This window comes from Oncorhynchus gorbuscha, linkage group LG17, assembly GCF_021184085.1.
Source record: "Oncorhynchus gorbuscha isolate QuinsamMale2020 ecotype Even-year linkage group LG17, OgorEven_v1.0, whole genome shotgun sequence".
Classification (NCBI taxonomy): domain Eukaryota; kingdom Metazoa; phylum Chordata; class Actinopteri; order Salmoniformes; family Salmonidae; genus Oncorhynchus; species Oncorhynchus gorbuscha.
The window spans coordinates 16,226,179-16,247,787 of record NC_060189.1 but is presented as its reverse complement, the minus strand read 5'-3'; the positions used below and the strand labels follow the sequence as shown (position 1 = coordinate 16,247,787).

The window sequence follows — 21,609 nt, the reverse complement described above, 5'->3', positions numbered from 1 at the left end:
TTTAGGTTTTCACGTTACTTTTATTGTTTTGTTCTTGTTTATCTTTTATTAAACATGTATCGAAATAACCACGCTGCATTTTGGTCCGCCTCTCCTTCACCTGGAAGAAAACCTTAACAACCAGGTTTGTACACACTGCAGCAGGGATTTTGGCCCCTCCTCCATACAGACCGTATCCAGATCCTTCAGGTTTCGGGGCTGTCACTGGGAAATACGGACTTTCAGCTCCCTCCATTCTGTTCGTTTCCCTCTGCTGGTCTTGTTGGGTTCTTTCCCTCTTTCTTTCTCCCCCCTCCCTCTCTCACTCTCTCGCTCTCTCTTCTCTCTGTCGTTCCGTTCCTGCTCCCAGCTGTTCCTATTCCCCTAATCAATCATTTAGTCTTCCACACCTGTTCCCGATCCTTTCCCCTGATTAGAGTCCCTATTTCTTCCTTTGTGTTCCGCTCCTGTCCTGTCGGTTCCTTGTCTAGAAGATTTTCTATTGGGTTCAGGTCTGAGACTGGCTAGGCCACTCCAGGACCTTGAGATGCTTCCCACACCTTTATCCTTTCCCCGGAGTCACTCCTTAGTTGCCATGCTGGAAGACCCAGCCACGACCCATCTTCAATGCTCTTACTGAGGGAAGGAGGTTGTTGGCCTAGATCTCGCGATACATGGCCCCATCCATCCTCCCCTCAATATAGTGCAGTCGTCCTGCACCCTTTGCAGAAAAGCATCCCCAAAGAATGATGTTTCCACCTCCATGCTTCACGGTTGGGATGGTGTTCTTGGGGTTGTACTCATCCTTCTTCTTCCTCCAAACACGGCGAGTGGAGTTTAGACCAAAAAGCTCTATTTTTGTCTCATCAGAACACATGACCTTCTCCCGTTCCTCCTCTGGATTATCCAGATGGTCATTGTCAAACTTCAGATGGGCATGGACATGCGCTGGCTTGAGTAGGGGGACCTTGCGTGCGCTGCAGGATTTTAATCCATGATGGCGTAGTGTGTTAAAAATGGTTTTCTTTGAGACTGTGGTCCCAGCTCTCTTCAGGTCATTGACCAGGTCCTGCCGTGTAGTTCTGGGCTGATCCCTCACCTTCCTCATGATCATTGATGCCCCACGAGGTGAGATCTTGCATGGAGCCCCAGACCGAGGGTGATTGACCGTCATCTTGAACTTCTTCCATTTTCTAATAATTGCGCCAACAGTTGTTGCCTTCTCACCAAGCTGCTTGCCTATTGTCCTGTAGCCCATCCCAGCCTTGTGCAGGTCTTCAATTTTATCCCTGATGTCCTTACACAGCTCTCTGGTCTTGGCCATTGTGGAGAGGTTGGAGTCTGTTTGATTGAGTGTGTGGACAGGTGTCTTTTATACAGGTAACGAGTTCAAACAGGTGCAGTTAATACAGGTAATGAGTGGAGAACAGGAGGGATTCTTAAAGAAAAACTAACAGGTCTGTGAGAGCCGGATTTCTTACTGGTTGGTAGGTGATCAAATACTTATGTCATGCAATAAAATGCAAATTAATTACTTACAAATAATACAATGTGATTTTCTGGATTTTTGTTTTAGATTCCGTCTCTCACAGTTGAAGCGTACCTATGATCAAAATTACAGACCTCTACATGCTTTAGGAAAACCTGCAAAATCGGCAGTGTATCAAATACTTGTTCTCCCCACTGTATACACAATCCATGTCTCAATTGTCTTAAGGCTTAAAAATCATTCTTGAACCAGTCTCCTCTTCTTCATCTACACAGATTGAAGTGGATTTAAGTGACATCAATAGGGGATCATGGCTTTCACCTGGTCAGTGTGATGGAAAGAGCAGGTGTTCTTAATGTTTTGTACACAGTGTATATACACCGAATAAGAATATAAATGCAACATGCAACAATTTGAAAGGTTTACTGAGTTACAGTTCATATGAGGAAATGAGGCCCTAATCTATGGATTTCTCATGACTGGGAATACAGATATGCATCTGTTGGTCACAAAAATAAGAAGGTGCGTGGATCATAAAACCAGTCAGTATCTGGTTTGACCACCATTTGCCTCATGCAGCGTGACACATCTTGATCAGCAGGTTGATTGTGGCCTGTGGAATGTTGTCTCACTCGTCTTCAATGGCTGTGCGAAGTTGCTGGATATTGGCGGGAACTGGAACACGCTGCTGTACACGTCTAGTTAAATGCGTACCCATGAAAGGACTATTCACCAGCTGCCCCCTTATATCCACACCATAAAGACTATCCTCATTTCCTGCATATGACTGTGCGTGCCTGTAATAATGTGACGCACTTAGAGAAGGCCTCCAAAGCCTCACACACACACACACACACACACATTCATGACATCAGAAGACATATTAGCCTTTAAAAGGTGGAGGGTCGTGGGTGTTCAGGCATACATAAGCTGTGTAAGTGGGATACATTTAACATTGAAAGCCTTTAATTCTCTATAAAGTCCACACACACACATTAATAACTGTACATTAGCTATTGTTCCAGGCAGCTTTAAACAGGCCCATTACCAGTTACGTAGAGGGTTAGACCAGCGCACTGAAACACATTAAAACCACTGATTTGTCACTCAGTCACATGTTTCATATAGATACTGCAATAATATCACACAGAGAGGAGGGAGGGAGGGAGAGAGAGGGAGAGAGAGAGAGAGAGAAGAGCGAGAGAGAGAAAGAGAGGAGAGAGAAATAGAGAGAGAGAGAGAGAGAGAGATGAGGGGGAGAAGGGAGAGAGAGAGAGAGGAGAGAGAGAGAGAGAGAGAGAGAGAGAGAGAGAGAGAGAGAGAGAGAGAGAGAGAGAGAGAGAGAGAGAGAGAGAGAGAGAGAGAGAGAGAGAGAGAGAGAGAGAGAGAGGGAGAGAGAGGGAGAGAGAGAGGGAGAGAGAGGGAGAGAGAGGGGAGAGAGAGAGAGAGAGAGAGAGAGAGAGAGAGAGAGAGAGAGAGAGAGAGAGAGAGAGAGAGAGAGGGAGAGAGAGAGAGAGAGAGAGAGAGAGAGAGAGAGAGGGGAGGGAGAGAGAGAGAGGAGGGAGAGCGAGGGATGGAGGGAGGTGGGGAGGGATGGAGGGAGACAGTAAATATAGAGAGAGTTTATAGTAGCACAGTTCAGGGAGAAAGCAGCACTTTTCCAACGATATTGGTAAAGTGAAATGTGTGAGTGTATATGTGTGTGAGTTCCCGAGGGGGCTGACTGGGGGGAGAGGTTAATATCCCAGTCATCACAGACACTTCCTTCTCTGGTGAGGTAAGTGACAGCTAATCAACATTGTCATAAATAATCAATGACCATCGAGCAGACCACTTTACACAAACACGCACGCACGGTGCACGGCTAAATCAAGAGAAGAAAGGGAGAGAGGGAAAGAGGAAGAGAAGAGAGGGGGAATGGGAACATTTTAGAAAAGGGGAGAGAGGATGGGACAGGAATGCCTCCTTGCAGGTTACCTGGAATTACAAAGTGTGTGTGTGTTATCAGGAGTTAGGAAAACATTTAGTCACACATGTCTCTTCTCCCAGAGGATGGGAGGTCAACAAACAGAGGGATGAGGGATGGGGAAGAGGATAAGAGGGGGGGTGGAGGATAGGAGGAGGAAAACATTTAGTCACACATGTCTCTTCTCCCAGATGATGGGACGTCAACAAACAGAGGGATGAGGGATGGGGAAGAGGATAAGAGGGGGGGGGGATAGGAGGAGGAAAACATTTAGTCACACATGTCTCTTCTCCCAGAGGATGGGAGGTCAACAAACAGAAGGATGAGGGATGGGGAAGAGGATAAGAGGGGGGAGGAGAGGATAGGAGCAGGAAAACATTTAGTCACACATGTCTCTTCTCCCAGAGGATGGGAGGTCAACAAACAGAAGGATGAGGGATGGGGAAGAGGATAAGAGGGGGGGAGGAGAGGATAGGAGGAGGAAAACATTTAGTCACACATGTCTCTTCTCCCAGAGGATGGGAGGTCAACAAACAGAGGGATGAGGGATGGGGAAGAGGATAAGAGGGGGAGGAGAGGATAGGAGGAGGAAAACATTTAGTCACACATGTCTCTTCTCCCAGAGGATGGGAGGTCAACAAACAGAGGGATGAGGGATGGGGAAGAGGATGAGGGGGAGGAGAGGATAGGAGCAGGAAAACATTTAGTCACACATGTCTCTTCTCCCAGAGGATGGTAGGTCAACAAACAGAGGGATGAGGGATGGGGAAGAGGATAAGAGGGGGAGGAGAGGATAGGAGGAGGAAAACATTTAGTCACACATGTCTCTTCTCCCAGAGGATGGGAGGTCAACAAACAGAAGGATGAGGGATGGGGAAGAGGATAAGAGGGGGGGAGGAGAGGATAGGAGCAGGAAAACATTTAGTCACACATGTCTCTTCTCCCAGAGGATGGGAGGTCAACAAACAGAGGGATGAGGGATGGGGAAGAGGATAAGAGGGGGGAGGAGAGGATAGGAGGAGGAAAACATTTAGTCACACATGTCTCTTCTCCCAGAGGATGGGAGGTCAACAAACAGAGGGATGAGGGATGGGGAAGAGGATAAGAGGGGGGGGGATAGGAGGAGGAAAACATTTAGTCACACATGTCTCTTCTCCCAGAGGATGGGAGGTCAACAAACAGAGGGATGAGGGATGGGGAAGAGGATAAGAGGGGGGGGGAGGAGGAGGAGTAAAACATTTAGTCACACATGTCTCTTCTCCCAGAGGATGGGAGGTCAACAAACAGAGGGATGAGGGATGGGGAAGAGGATAAGAGGGGGAGGAGAGGATAGGAGGAGGAAAACATTTAGTCACACATGTCTCTTCTCCCAGAGGATGGGAGGTCAACAAACAGAGGGATGAGGGATGGGGAAGAGGATAAGAGGGGGGAGGAGAGGATAGGAGCAGGAAAACATTTAGTCACACATGTCTCTTCTCCCAGAGGATGGGAGGTCAACAAACAGAGGGATGAGGGATGGGGAAGAGGATAAGAGGGGGGAGGAGAGGATAGGAGGAGGAAAACATTTAGTCACACATGTCTCTTCTCCCAGAGGATGGGAGGTCAACAAACAGAGGGATGAGGGATGGGGAAGAGGATAAGAGGGGGGGGGGATAGGAGGAGGAAAACATTTAGTCACACATGTCTCTTCTCCCAGAGGATGGGAGGTCAACAAACAGAGGGATGAGGGATGGGGAAGAGGATAAGAGGGGGGAGGAGAGGATAGGAGGAGGAAAACATTTAGTCACACATGTCTCTTCTCCCAGAGGATGGGAGGTCAACAAACAGAGGGATGAGGGATGGGGAAGAGGATAAGAGGGGGAGGAGAGGATAGGAGGAGGAAAACATTTAGTCACACATGTCTCTTCTCCCAGAGGATGGGAGGTCAACAAACAGAGGGATGAGGGATGGGGAAGAGGATAAGAGGGGGAGGAGAGGATAGGAGGAGGAAAACATTTAGTCACACATGTCTCTTCTCCCAGAGGATGGGAGGTCAACAAACAGAGGGATGAGGGATGGGGAAGAGGATAAGAGGGGGAGGAGAGGATAGGAGCAGGAAAACATTTAGTCACACATGTCTCTTCTCCCAGAGGATGGGAGGTCAACAAACAGAGGGATGAGGGATGGGGAAGAGGATAAGAGGGGGAGGAGAGGATAGGAGGAGGAAAACATTTAGTCACACATGTCTCTTCTCCCAGAGGATGGGAGGTCAACAAACAGAGGGATGAGGGATGGGGAAGAGGATAAGAGGGGGAGGGGGTAGGAGGAGGAAAACATTTAGTCACACATGTCTCTTCTCCCAGAGGATGGGAGGTCAACAAACAGAGGGATGAGGGATGGGGAAGAGGATAAGAGGGGGAGGAGAGGATAGGAGCAGGAAAACATTTAGTCACACATGTCTCTTCTCCCAGAGGATGGGAGGTCAACAAACAGAGGGATGAGGGATGGGGAAGAGGATAAGAGGGGGAGGAGAGGATAGGAGCAGGAAAACATTTAGTCACACATGTCTCTTCTCCCAGAGGATGGGAGGTCAACAAACAGAGGGATGAGGGATGGGGAAGAGGATAAGAGGGGGAGGAGAGGATAGGAGGAGGAAAACATTTAGTCACACATGTCTCTTCTCCCAGAGGATGGGAGGTCAACAAACAGAGGGATGAGGGATGGGGAAGAGGATAAGAGGGGGAGGAGAGGATAGGAGGAGGAAAACATTTAGTCACACATGTCTCTTCTCCCAGAGGATGGGAGGTCAACAAACAGAGGGATGAGGGATGGGGAAGAGGATAAGAGGGGGAGGAGAGGATAGGAGGAGGAAAACATTTAGTCACACATGTCTCTTCTCCCAGAGGATGGGAGGTCAACAAACAGAGGGATGAGGGATGGGGAAGAGGATAAGAGGGGGAGGAGAGGATAGGAGGAGGAAAACATTTAGTCACACATGTCTCTTCTCCCAGAGGATGGGAGGTCAACAAACAGAGGGATGAGGGATGGGGAAGAGGATAAGAGGGGGAGGAGAGGATAGGAGGAGGAAAACATTTAGTCACACATGTCTCTTCTCCCAGAGGATGGGAGGTCAACAAACAGAGGGATGAGGGATGGGGAAGAGGATAAGAGGGGGGGGGAGGATAGGAGGAGGAAAACATTTAGTCACACATGTCTCTTCTCCCAGAGGATGGGAGGTCAACAAACAGAGGGATGAGGGATGGGGAAGAGGATAAGAGGGGGGAGGAGAGGATAGGAGGAGGAAAACATTTAGTCACACATGTCTCTTCTCCCAGAGGATGGGAGGTCAACAAACAGAGGGATGAGGGATGGGGAAGAGGATAAGAGGGGGGAGGAGAGGATAGGAGCAGGAAAACATTTAGTCACACATGTCTCTTCTCCCAGAGGATGGGAGGTCAACAAACAGAGGGATGAGGGATGGGGAAGAGGATAAGAGGGGGAGGAGAGGATAGGAGGAGGAAAACATTTAGTCACACATGTCTCTTCTCCCAGAGGATGGGAGGTCAACAAACAGAGGGATGAGGGATGGGGAAGAGGATAAGAGGGGGAGGAGAGGATAGGAGGAGGAAAACATTTAGTCACACATGTCTCTTCTCCCAGAGGATGGGAGGTCAACAAACAGAGGGATGAGGGATGGGGAAGAGGATAAGAGGGGGGAGGGAGGATAGGAGGAGGAAAACATTTAGTCACACATGTCTCTTCTCCCAGAGGATGGGAGGTCAACAAACAGAGGGATGAGGGATGGGGAAGAGGATAAGAGGGGGAGAGGATAGGAGGAGGAAAACATTTAGTCACACATGTCTCTTCTCCCAGAGGATGGGAGGTCAACAAACAGAGGGATGAGGGATGGGGAAGAGGATAAGAGGGGGGGAGAGGATAGGAGGAGGAAAACATTTAGTCACACATGTCTCTTCTCCCAGAGGATGGGAGGTCAACAAACAGAGGGATGAGGGATGGGGAAGAGGATAAGAGGGGGGAGGAGAGGATAGGAGGAGGAAAACATTTAGTCACACATGTCTCTTCTCCCAGAGGATGGGAGGTCAACAAACAGAGGGATGAGGGATGGGGAAGAGGATAAGAGGGGGAGGAGAGGATAGGAGGAGGAAAACATTTAGTCACACATGTCTCTTCTCCCAGAGGATGGGAGGTCAACAAACAGAGGGATGAGGGATGGGGAAGAGGATAAGAGGGGGAGGAGAGGATAGGAGGAGGAAAACATTTAGTCACACATGTCTCTTCTCCCAGAGGATGGGAGGTCAACAAACAGAGGGATGAGGGATGGGGAAGAGGATAAGAGGGGGAGGAGAGGATAGGAGGAGGAAAACATTTAGTCACACATGTCTCTTCTCCCAGAGGATGGGAGGTCAACAAACAGAGGGATGAGGGATGGGGAAGAGGATAAGAGGGGGGGGAGAGGATAGGAGGAGGAAAACATTTAGTCACACATGTCTCTTCTCCCAGAGGATGGGAGGTCAACAAACAGAGGGATGAGGGATGGGGAAGAGGATAAGAGGGGGGGAGGAGAGGATAGGAGGAGGAAAACATTTAGTCACACATGTCTCTTCTCCCAGAGGATGGGAGGTCAACAAACAGAGGGATGAGGGATGGGGAAGAGGATAAGAGGGGGGAGGAGAGGATAGGAGGAGGAAAACATTTAGTCACACATGTCTCTTCTCCCAGAGGATGGGAGGTCAACAAACAGAGGGATGAGGGATGGGGAAGAGGATAAGAGGGGGAGGAGAGGATAGGAGGAGGAAAACATTTAGTCACACATGTCTCTTCTCCCAGAGGATGGGAGGTCAACAAACAGAGGGATGAGGGATGGGGAAGAGGATAAGAGGGGGGAGGAGAGGATAGGAGGAGGAAAACATTTAGTCACACATGTCTCTTCTCCCAGAGGATGGGAGGTCAACAAACAGAGGGATGAGGGATGGGGAAGAGGATAAGAGGGGGAGGAGAGGATAGGAGGAGGAAAACATTTAGTCACACATGTCTCTTCTCCCAGAGGATGGGAGGTCAACAAACAGAGGGATGAGGGATGGGGAAGAGGATAAGAGGGGGAGGAGAGGATAGGAGGAGGAAAACATTTAGTCACACATGTCTCTTCTCCCAGAGGATGGGAGGTCAACAAACAGAGGGATGAGGGATGGGGAAGAGGATAAGAGGGGGAGGAGAGGATAGGAGGAGGAAAACATTTAGTCACACATGTCTCTTCTCCCAGAGGATGGGAGGTCAACAAACAGAGGGATGAGGGATGGGGAAGAGGATAAGAGGGGGAGGAGAGGATAGGAGGAGGAAAACATTTAGTCACACATGTCTCTTCTCCCAGAGGATGGGAGGTCAACAAACAGAGGGATGAGGGATGGGGAAGAGGATAAGAGGGGGAGGAGAGGATAGGAGGAGGAAAACATTTAGTCACACATGTCTCTTCTCCCAGAGGATGGGAGGTCAACAAACAGAGGGATGAGGGATGGGGAAGAGGATAAGAGGGGGAGGAGAGGATAGGAGGAGGAAAACATTTAGTCACACATGTCTCTTCTCCCAGAGGATGGGAGGTCAACAAACAGAGGGATGAGGGATGGGGAAGAGGATAAGAGGGGGAGGAGAGGATAGGAGGAGGAAAACATTTAGTCACACATGTCTCTTCTCCCAGAGGATGGGAGGTCAACAAACAGAGGGATGAGGGATGGGGAAGAGGATAAGAGGGGGGAGGAGAGGATAGGAGGAGGAAAACATTTAGTCACACATGTCTCTTCTCCCAGAGGATGGGAGGTCAACAAACAGAGGGATGAGGGATGGGGAAGAGGATAAGAGGGGGAGGAGAGGATAGGAGGAGGAAAACATTTAGTCACACATGTCTCTTCTCCCAGAGGATGGGAGGTCAACAAACAGAGGGATGAGGGATGGGGAAGAGGATAAGAGGGGGAGGAGAGGATAGGAGGAGGAAAACATTTAGTCACACATGTCTCTTCTCCCAGAGGATGGGAGGTCAACAAACAGAGGGATGAGGGATGGGGAAGAGGATAAGAGGGGGGGGAGGGATAGGAGGAGGAAAACATTTAGTCACACATGTCTCTTCTCCCAGAGGATGGGAGGTCAACAAACAGAGGGAGAGGGATGGGGAAGAGGATAAGAGGGGGAGGAGAGGATAGGAGAGGAAAACATTTAGTCACACATGTCTCTTCTCCCAGAGGATGGGAGGTCAACAAACAGAAGGATGAGGGATGGGGAAGAGGATAAGAGGGGGAGGAGAGGATAGGAGGAGGAAAACATTTAGTCACACATGTCTCTTCTCCCAGAGGATGGGAGGTCAACAAACAGAGGGATGAGGGATGGGGAAGAGGATAAGAGGGGGAGGAGAGGATAGGAGGAGGAAAACATTTAGTCACACATGTCTCTTCTCCCAGAGGATGGGAGGTCAACAAACAGAGGGATGAGGGATGGGGAAGAGGATAAGAGGGGGGGGATAGGAGCAGGAAAACATTTAGTCACACATGTCTCTTCTCCCAGAGGATGGGAGGTCAACAAACAGAGGGATGAGGGATGGGGAAGAGGATAAGAGGGGGAGGAGAGGATAGGAGGAGGAAAACATTTAGTCACACATGTCTCTTCTCCCAGAGGATGGGAGGTCAACAAACAGAGGGATGAGGGATGGGGAAGAGGATAAGAGGGGGGAGGAGAGGAGGAGGAAAACATTTAGTCACACATGTCTCTTCTCCCAGAGGATGGGATGTCAACAAACAGAAGGATGAGAGATGGGGAAGAGGATAAGAGGGGGAGGAGAGGATAGGAGCAGGAAAACATTTAGTCACACATGTCTCTTCTCCCAGAGGATGGGAGGTCAACAAACAGAAGGATGAGGGATGGGGAAGAGGATAAGAGGGGGAGGAGAGGATAGGAGGAGGAAAACATTTAGTCACACATGTCTCTTCTCCCAGAGGATGGGAGGTCAACAAACAGAGGGATGAGGGATGGGGAAGAGGATAAGAGGGGGGAGGAGAGGATAGGAGGAGGAAAACATTTAGTCACACATGTCTCTTCTCCCAGAGGATGGGAGGTCAACAAACAGAGGGATGAGGGATGGGGAAGAGGATAAGAGGGGGGATAGGAGCAGGAAAACATTTAGTCACACATGTCTCTTCTCCCAGAGGATGGGAGGTCAACAAACAGAAGAGGATAAGAGGGGGAGGGAGAGGGATAGGAGGGGGGAGGAAGAGGATAGGAGGGGGGGAAGAGGATAAGAGGGGGGAGGAGAGGATAGGAGGAGGAAAAATATGTCAAATACACAACTGTTCTTGCAAACATAAACCCTTGACTGATCTTTCGCTGTGGCATTATTGTGAGATGTGTGTATTCTCCCATACAGTAGGTACTGAACACATTGTTGTATTTGCCTGTCTATACAGTTCTCCTCATCATCTAGTCAATGTCAACTCCAGAGAAGAGCTCTCAGACAGGGAAAAATAACTAATATATTGGAGAGCAACGTGACAGTTAATGTCATGTCAATTAAACTAAATTTAACTAAACTCAGACTGATCTCCAGCTCCACAAATAAACTAAATTTAACTGAAGAGCTCAGACAGATCTCTTGCTCCATAATGGAACAGAATTTTAACTAAACTCAGACTGATCTCTAGCTCCATAATGAAACTACATTTGAACTAAACTCAGACTGATCTCTTGCTCCATAATGAAACTACATTTGAACTAAACTCAGACTGATCTCTAGCTTCATAATGAAACTACATTGGAACTAAACTCAGACTGATCTCTAGCTCCATAATGAAACTACATTTGAACTAAACTCAGACTGATCTCCAGCTCCATAATGGAACAGAATTTAACTGAACTCAGTCACACAGCAGTCAAATATTGAATCATTCAATTACACAAACACAGGTGAGACCTGAGACAAAGACAGATAGAATGAGTGAGCGTGCACAGAGAGACATCATAGTGGAGAGCAGAGAGAGAGAGAGAGAGAGAGAGAGAGAGAGAGAGAGAGAGAATAACATAGCTGGACTGATAGGATAGGCTTTATTATCATGACCCTGATACACAGAGCAGACATCATAGTGGATGGCATCCTGACACACAGAGAAGACATCATAGTGGAGGGCATCCTGACACAGAGCAGACATCATAGTGGAGGGCATCCTGACACACAGAGCAGACATCATAGTGGAGGGCATCCTGACACACAGAGCAGACATCATAGTGGAGGGCATCCTGACACACAGAGAAGATATCATAGTGGAGGGCATCCTGACACAGAGCAGACATCATAGTGGAGGGCATCCTGACACACAGAGCAGACATCATAGTGGAGGGCATCCTGACACACAGAGCAGACATCATAGCGGAGGGCATCCTGACGCACAGAGCAGACATCATAGTGGAGGGCATCCTGACACACAGAGCAGACATCATAGTGGAGGGCATCCTGACACACAGAGCAGACATCATAGTGGAGGGCATCCTGACACACAGAGCAGACATCATAGTGGAGGGCATCCTGACACAGAGCAGACATCATAGTGGAGGGCATCCTGACACACAGAGCAGACATCATAGTGGAGGGCATCCTGACACACAGAGCAGACATAATAGTGGAGGGCATCCTGACACACAGAGCAGACATCATAGTGGAGGGCATCCTGACACAGAGCAGACATCATAGTGGAGGGCATCCTGACACAGAGCAGACATCATAGTCCTGATACACAGAGCAGACATCATAGTGGAGGGCATCCTGACACACAGAGCAGGCATCACAGTGGAGGGCATCCTGACACACAGAGCAGGCATCACAGTGGAGGGCATCCTGACACACTGAGCAGACATCACAGTGGAGGGCATCCTGACACACAGAGCAGGCATCACAGTGGAGGGCATCCTGACACACTGAGCAGACATCACAGTGGAGGGCATCCTGACACACTGAGCAGACATCACAGTGGAGGGCATCCTGACACACTGAGCAGACATCACAGTGGAGGACATCCTGACACACTGAGCAGACATCACAGTGGAGGACATCCTGACACACTGAGCAGACATCACAGTGGAGGACATCCTGACACACATCACAGTGGAGGACATCCTGACACACTGAGCAGACATCACAGTGGAGGACATCCTGACACACTGAGCAGACATCACAGTGGAGGACATCCTGACACACATCACAGTGGAGGACATCCTGACACACTGAGCAGACATCACAGTGGAGGACATCCTGACACACTGAGCAGACATCACAGTGGAGGACATCCTGACACACTGAGCAGACATCACAGTGGAGGACATATCCATATACTTTCAGCTGGATTGGAGCTCTACAGTGTTTTTGTGTATTACTAAGACACAACAATACAACAGAGATAACCCTAGTCAGTAGCTTTTATCTGCTTTGGTGGTTAGATGGGAATGGACATGGGAGGAGGAAGTTGGCTTTAGTCAGCCATGGTTAGGGGGTTCATGAGTTGTTAGGTTTGTGTAGTTGCTATACCTGAGCTGTGTGTGTGTGTGTGTGTGTGTGTGTGTGTGTGTGTGTGTGTGTGTGTGTGTGTGTGTGTGTGTGTGTGTGTGTGTGTGTGTGTGTGTGTGTGTGTGTGTGTGTGTGTGTGTGTGTGTGTGTGTGTGTGTGTGTGTGTGTGTGTGTGTGTGTGTGTGTGTGTGTTTGTGTGTGTGTGTGTGTGTGTAGATGTGTGTGGTCCAATACCTGGTGTTGGGCTGCAGTTGTGTGTCCGTGTAGTTGTTATCCTGGCTGTCTCCAGCGAACACAGTCAAACCGTCTCGGAGTAGACGGTAGCTGGCCACATGTCCGTTAGGGTGTAAGGGCTGGTCCCAGTACAGCTCTACTGCTGTAGAGTTTACCACCACATGTCTAGGGCTGGACCACACTCCTAGACACAGGGAGAGAGGGAGAGAAGGAGAGAGGGGGTGAGGGGGAGAGAGGGGGAGAAGGGGAGAGGGAGAAAGAGATAATGGAGAGAGAGAGGGGGAGAGAGGTAGAGGGAGAGAAAGAGAGAGGGAGAAAGAGAGACAGAGGGAGAGAGAGAGGGGTAAAGAGAGAGGGAGAGAGAGGTGGGAAGAGAGAGAGAGAGTGGGAGAGAGAGACAGAGAGAGATGGGAAGAGAGACAGAGAGAGAGAGAGAGAGAGAGAGAGACAGAGAAGAGAGAGAGAGAGAGAGAGAGAGAGAGAAGGAGACAGAGAGAGGGGTAAAGAGAGAGAGAGGGAGAGGGAGACAGAGAGAGAGAGAGAGAGAGAATGTTTTATGATGTAACATTAACAAATCAACAAACAAAAATGGAAACTGAAAATGTTTATTGTTGTGTGTGTGAGTGTGTATGTGAGAGTGTGTACCTGTGGGAGCATCTTGCAGAGTGCGTCCTGTAGATGGCTGACTAGCTCCACAGCCCACCGCTGTACAGGCCACCAACACAAAGCTGTAGTCAGAGTGAGGCTGCAGACCTGAAACAACACACACAACGTGGGAAGAGAGACAAACAGACTTACACACCTATACTGTCCACACGTTCAAATTACTTGAGTGAAAGAGAAGAGTAGAGCGTGATAGAAATGAGGCAGAAAGAAGAGATGGGAAGAGAGACAGAGACAGAAAGAAGAGAAGGGAAGAGAGACAGAGACAGAAAGAAGAGATGGGAAGAGAGACAGAGACAGAAAGAAGAGATGGGAAGAGAGACAGAGACAGAAAGAAGAGATGGGAAGAGAGACAGACAGAAAGAAGAGATGGGAAGAGAGACAGAGACAGAAAGAAGAGATGGGAAGAGAGACAGAGACAGAAAGAAGAGATGAGAAGAGAGACAGAGACAGAAAGAAGAGATGGGAAGAGAGACAGAGACAGAAAGAAGAGATGGGAAGAGAGACAGAGACAGAAAGAAGAGATGGGAAGAGAGACAGAGACAGAAAGAAGAGAAGGGAAGAGAGACAGAGACAGAAAGAAGAGAGATGGGAAGAGAGACAGAGACAGAAAGAAGAGATGAGAAGAGAGACAGAGACAGAAAGAAGAGATGGGAAGAGAGACAGAGACAGAAAGAAGAGATGGGAAGAGAGACAGAGACATAAAGAAGAGATGGGAAGAGAGACAGACAGAAAGAAGAGATGGGAAGAGAGACAGAGACAGAAATAAGAGATGGGAAGAGAGACAGAGACAGAAAGAAGAGATGAGAAGAGAGACAGAGACAGAAAGAAGAGATAGGAAGAGAGACAGAGACAGAAAGAAGAGATGGGAAGAGAGACAGAGACAGAAAGAAGAGATAGGAAGAGAGACAGAGACAGAAAGAAGAGATGGGAAGAGAGACAGACAGAAAGAAGAGATGGGAAGAGAGACAGAGACAGAAAGAAGAGATGGGAAGAGAGACAGAGACAGAAAGAAGAGATGAGAAGAGAGACAGAGACAGAAAGAAGAGATAGGAAGAGAGACAGAGACAGAAAGAAGAGATGGGAAGAGAGACAGAGACAGAAAGAAGAGATGGGAAGAGAGACAGAGACAGAAAGAAGAGATGAGAAGAGAGACAGAAAGAAGAGATGGGAAGAGACAGAAAGAAGAGATGGGAAAGAGAGACAGAGACAGAAAGAAGAGATGGGAAGAGAGACAGAGACAGAAAGAAGAGATGGGAAGAGAGACAGAGACAGAAAGAAGAGATGAGAAGAGAGACAGAGACAGAAAGAAGAGATAGGAAGAGAGACAGAGACAGAAAGAAGAGATGGGAAGAGAGACAGACAGAAAGAAGAGATGGGAAGAGAGACAGAGACAGAAAGAAAGAGATAGGAAGAGAGACAGAGACAGAAAGAAGAGATGGGAAGAGAGACAGAGACAGAAAGAAGAGATGGGAAGAGAGACAGAGACAGAAAGAAGAGATGGGAAGAGAGACAGAGACAGAAAGAAGAGATGGGAAGAGAGACAGACAGAAAGAAGAGATGGGAAGAGAGACAGAGACAGAAAGAAGAGATGATGGGAAGAGAGACAGAGACAGAAAGAAGAGATGGGAAGAGAGACAGAGACAGAAAGAAGAGATGGGAAGAGAGACAGAGACAGAAAGAAGAGATGAGAAGAGAGACAGAGACAGAAAGAAGAGATGGGAAGAGAGACAGAGACAGAAAGAAGAGATGGGAAGAGAGACAGAGACAGAAAGAAGAGATGGGAGAGAGAGAAGAGACAGAAAGAAGAGATGGGAAGAGAGACAGAGACAGAGACAGAAAGAAGAGATGGAAGAGAGACAGAGACAGAAAGAAAGATGGGAAGAGACAGAGACAGAAAGAAGAGAAGAGAGAGACAGAAAGAAGAGAGACAGAGACAGAAAGAAGAGATGGGAAGAGAGACAGAGACAGAAAGAATGGGAGAGAGACAGAGACAGGAAGAGAGACAGAGACAGAAAGAAGAGATGGGAAGACAGAGACAGAAAGAAGAGATGGGAAGAGAGACAGAAAGAAGAGATGGGAAGAGAGACAGAGACAGAAAGAAGAGAGAAGAGAGACAGAGACAGAAAGAAGAGATGGGACAGAGACAGAAAGAAGAGATGGGAAGAGAGACAGAGACAGAAAGAAGAGATGGGAAGAGAGACAGAAAGAAGAAGATGGAAGAGAGACAGAGACAGAAAGAAGAGATAGGAAGAGAGACAGAGACAGAAAGAAGAGATGGGAAGAGAGACAGAGACAGAAAGAAGAGATGGGAAGAGAGACAGAGACAGAAAGAAGAGATGGGAAGAGAGACAGAGACAGAAAGAAGAGATGGGAAGAGAGACAGAGACAGAAAGAAGAGATGGGAAGAGAAAGAGAGAGGGGCCCATATACATGGCCCTATAATCTGGGCAGCCTCCCATCTCCATCTGAGTGAGGAAGGATCCATAGCGCTCCATGTTAAATTATGCATGTCTTAACTCAATAATGATGAGTGGTGACACAGGATAGGAACCACACTGTAATGACATGTGATCTATTCTAATTCTAATACCTCTGTATGCATTAACGTTATAGCACAGCCCTGATGATTTATTGATGTACAGGCTGTACATCCCTGTTTGTCTGTCTGTCACTCTGTTCTGTAGATTCATTTCGATATACTCTATAGCCTTCCTCTTTAAAAGGGTCAGGGCCAAACATGTTCAAATTCAGCACAAATTAAATGAACATTTGAAATAGAATGACTTATATTATTGAATCTGATCGTGTAAAATTGTTGCCTTTAAAATGATGTGATTAACAAATTAACATTCAAATTTAAATTCATGTTTAGATTCTAAATTTAAGTAACTGAAGTAATAATTTTACAGCATATATTAAAATAACCAGCTAATTTAAAAATGGAGCAATATCATGTAAAAATTATTTACAATAATGACTTGATAAAACTAACTAAATGAATACATGCAGACAATAAAACGGATATATTTATTGGGTATGAGGATATAAACAGAAATATAATGTCTTTCTTCCATCCATACAAATACATTGTATTGTATCATATTTCTTACTGTTGTATTGCAGTCAACAGAAGCCAACTGAAACACATGGAATAAGAATGTATAGTTGAAATGCAGAAGTGCCAGAGAGAACAGTGTCCCTACAGGGCCAGGCAGTGTGGTTTGCAGCAGGATAAATGCCTGCACGCCCCCCAGTCATGTAGTTTAAACGGCTTCCTTCCTTCCATCGGCCAGGCTAGTTAACATGCTACACAGCCCTCCCTACTTAACCCAACCCTAGATCAATGTTCCCACAACGTTCTGCTGGGTTTGGGTTAAATGAAGAACTCTGTCAAGCATACTAAAAACGCTAGGGACAGCATCAGACCGGCACCAGTAAGGCTTCACTACACAATGGAAGCAAAAGCATTGTGTGTGTCAGAGTGTGTATTCTAGCATTGTTAACAACATTAATGTGATGCCATTTCTTGCAATTCTGAGCAATTGTTTGTATCCATGTGTCACCAGTTCTAGGAGATGGTGAACTACACATAAGAATATAAATATTACTCTCTACCACATCATTCAGCAATGTTGTGAGTTTATGAATCTAAAAGTACATTTTTACACATATTTAATTGACTGATTAACACAATAGGAAATAAAACCGTCTCAGGTATATAACCAAGCCGTGGGAAGGTGTAAATCTAAATCAGAAGAAGATCAGTGTAATGTTTCATATCCGCTACGTCTATTCATTTATCAGACATTTTTCGTCCCAAAGCTGAGACTCAATTAATGACTGTTGAACACAGGCAGCAACCCTTCATTCTGTTGTTTTTTAATGACAAATACTAAATCATTCCAGCGTGTGCCTCCCGTCCCACATACACACATAGAAACACACTCTATCCGTTGGATCCCCGCTCTCCTAGAACGACTTCCACACAACACCTCAAGGGGACACTGTTGCCCTGCTGAAAAGATGGCCGACGTCCCATCTAAAATAAATAAATAAAGTAAGATACAGGGAGAAAAGTTCCTTCATTTTAACAGTCAGGCAGGTGGCCCAGGGAGTTCTGGCCAGCCCATTTGCAGTGCGCGCTAACAGGAAGTGAAACAACACCGTAACTGTCACCCATATTGTGGTGTCCAGTAGGGGGGAGGTGTGCGGTAATAACATGTAGAAAATAATTTTATTGACAAGCTGCCATTCCCTGTTTGCATTAGACAATTTGAGAGCATGATGACTGCACTATAGGCCCCCATGTCCCTTACCTCACATACCTGAGACGAAGAGAGAGAGAGGAACAGAAAGAGAAGAGAGGCTTCTTGCTTCTGTTAACTGCTAAATAACAGTAAACAATGATACAATAAAAACATCTATTTTAATGAGTGAGAAAAGAAGGATTGAAGCCATTATATTTCTGTTTATATCATCAAATGAGTAAAAGATAGTGGGAAGGAGAGCGAGAAGAGCAGATAGCAGAAAGGAGCAGGAAGAGAGTTATAGATAGAGCAAGAGAGAGAGAAAGAGGGACTATGTTTTCCTGCAGCATTGATAACACCTCTAAATAATTAAGAGTTCACTTCCTGTCAGAAACTCCTTAATGTCCTGTTCTGTCTGTCTGTCTGTCTGTCTGTCTGTCTGTCTGTCTGTCTGTCTGTCTGTCTGTCTGTCTGTCTGTCTGTCTGTCTGTCTGTCTGTCTGCCTGCCTGCCTGCCTGCCTGCCTGCCTGCCTGCCTGCCTGCCTGCCTGCCTGCCTGCCTGCCTGTCTGTCTGTCTGTCTGTCTGTCTGTCTGTCTGTCTGTCTGTCTGTCTGTCTGTCTGTCTGTCTTGTCTGGAGAATTATGGGAGGACCCCTAACGTACTTCACCAGATCAGGTTTATACACACACACGGACATAAACGCACATACACGCCCTCTCCCCCACCCCTCTGCCCTTCTTCCGCTCGCATAATCTGGGATAAAACCAGGGTGAGGGGAAGGGAACAAACAGGGGGATGGGGAGAGGGAATTTGGGGGTCTCAATGCTGAGTGTCCCCTAATCCCCCTTCACCTCTCTCTCTTTATCCTTTTCTCTGTGTTAAATCTGTCTCAGCAACATTTAGCAGCATCAGTCTTCCTCTGTGACCTCATCAAACACAAAGGGTACCTGTTCCGAGGTAGCAGTGGGAAAAATCACAAAGGCTACCTGTTCCGAGGTAGCAGTGGGAAAAATCACAAAGGCTACCTGTTCCGAGGTAGCAGTGGGAAAAATCACAAAGGCAGAGGAGCAACCGCAGTCTCCCTAAAACTACAGATTCAATTTATCTCACTCTGTCAGCATGAAGGCAATATTTTGTTCAGATATCTATTTAAGCCCTATTATTTAACTTATATATTTTTAACATTATATTTAGAGGTCCTGTATATCAAATAGCATAGTTGAAATTAATTTAAATGATAGCCTTAATTTTGTTGACTGAATTATGTATGTAATCCTCTAAATTGTAACTACAACACTACACACGTGTGAATACTTTCTGATCAACACGTCTCTTCCTCTTCTCCAGGGTTACAATGAATTTATTACATCCCAATCTAGGCCTTGAAATATCTTCATACAAGCTAAATATCCAGCATCATATAAACATCTTCATATAAAATACATGAATGTGAAACAGTGCGGCTGGGGCATTCAGAGGAGGAAGCAGAAATGAAAGAGAATGTTCTCTATTGTAATTCATGAATAATGCTCTTACAAACACCCAATTAAACACATGATTAATAATATAATCTATATAATTGTGAGCAATAACTCATACACACCACTGATAGCAATACTTATCAATACTTATCATCATTTGGCACTTTTTTCTCCTCTCTTAATTCAACAGTGATCATTTCTATATTGTATAATAAAAGTGTGTATTTCATACTTGCCAGGTCGCAATTGTAAATGAGAACTTGTTCTCAACTTGCCTACCTGGTTAATTAAAGGTGAAATAAATAAATAAATAAATACAAATACTCATATACGTGCAAATAAAATACTAACCTTACTACTGACCTTAAAATACTAACCTTAATACTAACCTTAAAATACTAACCTTAATACTAACCTTAAAATACTAACCTTACTACTGACCTTAAAATACTAACCTTAATACTAACCTTAAAATACTAACCTTAATACTAACCTTAAAATACTAACCTTAATACTAACCTTAAAATACTAACCTTAATACTAACCTTAAAATACTAACCTTACTACTGACCTTAAAATACTAACCTTACTACTGACCTTAAAATACTAACCTTAATACTAACCTTAAAATACTAACCTTAATACTAACCTTAAAATACTAACCTTAATACTAACCTTAAAATACTAACCTTACTACTGACCTTAAAATACTAACCTTAATTGAACAACATTTCATTCCATCCTTATGGAACAATTTGAACAGATTCTTTTTTTATTTTAACTGCCCGTATTTTCTTTACAAAAAATAATCTCTGGATGATTTTAAAGAGATAGAATATGTCTATCATTCACACGAAGAGTGATACATTTGACTCTCGGTCTGAGCCATGTGTTCTAACATTGTGAAAGGGAAAATGAATGATGTCATATTAAACATTAAACATGAGAAGCAGGCCAATTATTTCTGTCATATTTCATGTAAAACGTTTCTTCATCCATCTACCCCTCCCTTCTCCAACTTGCTCTTTCTTCTCTCCTTATAACCCCTGGGGTGTCACTTTAAAACAGACTAATAACTTCTGTCATTTATTTAGCTATTATTCATGACAATAACAAAGGAAAAGGAGACAGAGTCTTTGTGGTACTTTGCACACGGTCACACAGTGGGTGTATATGGGTGTGTGAACGTGTCACACACAGTGGGTGTATATGGGTGTGTGAACGTGTCACACACAGTGGGTGTATATGGGTGTGTGAACGTGTCACACACAGTGGGTGTATATGGGTGTGTGAACGTGTCACACACAGTGGGTGTATATGGGTGTGTGAACGTGTCACACACAGTGGGTGTATATGGGTGTGTGAACGTGTCACACAGTGGGTGTATATGGGTGTGTGAACGTGTCACACACAGTGGGTGTATATGGGTGTGTGAACGTGTCACACACAGTGGGTATATATGGGTGTGTGAACGTGTCACACAGTGGATGTATATGGGTGTGTGAACGTGTCACACACAGTGGGTGTATATGGGTGTGTGAACGTGTCACACACAGTGGGTATATATGGGTGTGTGAACGTGTCACACAGTGGGTGTATATGGGTGTGTGAACGTGTCACACACAGTGGGTGTATATGGGTGTGTGAACGTGTCACACAGTGGGTGTATATGGGTGTGTGAACGTGTCACACACAGTGGGTGTATATGGGTGTGTGAACGTGTCACACAGTGGGTGTATATGGGTGTGTGAACGTGTCACCAGTGACCTGAGGGGTATCCTGCGAATAAGGTTGAAGGATTTCGTGAGGTAACTTTGCTCAACTCTGAGTTCAACTCAGGATAACTGGTCATACGAATGTGGCTCACCTTTTAGCCAGGTACATTTCTATAGCAATTTCAGAACTAACCTACTCTGGGGCAGGCTAACTCAGGGCTAACTCCATTTACCCTGAATGAAATGACTGAGCTGAGGTCTAATGCAATCAGATTCTCACCCTCATGCAACGATTGCGT

The 21,609-nt window shown here is 46.3% G+C and overlaps 1 protein-coding gene across 1 annotated transcript in view; it reads right to left on the bottom strand.

The window, feature by feature from the left end:
* Positions 1–21,609, bottom strand: part of LOC124001293 (usherin-like) — a 471,917-nt gene that overhangs the window by 58,315 nt on the left and 391,993 nt on the right. The window contains 2 exon segments of the mRNA XM_046307964.1: positions 13,201–13,384; positions 13,846–13,953. Coding sequence (XP_046163920.1) covers positions 13,201–13,384; positions 13,846–13,953 — 292 coding nt within the window.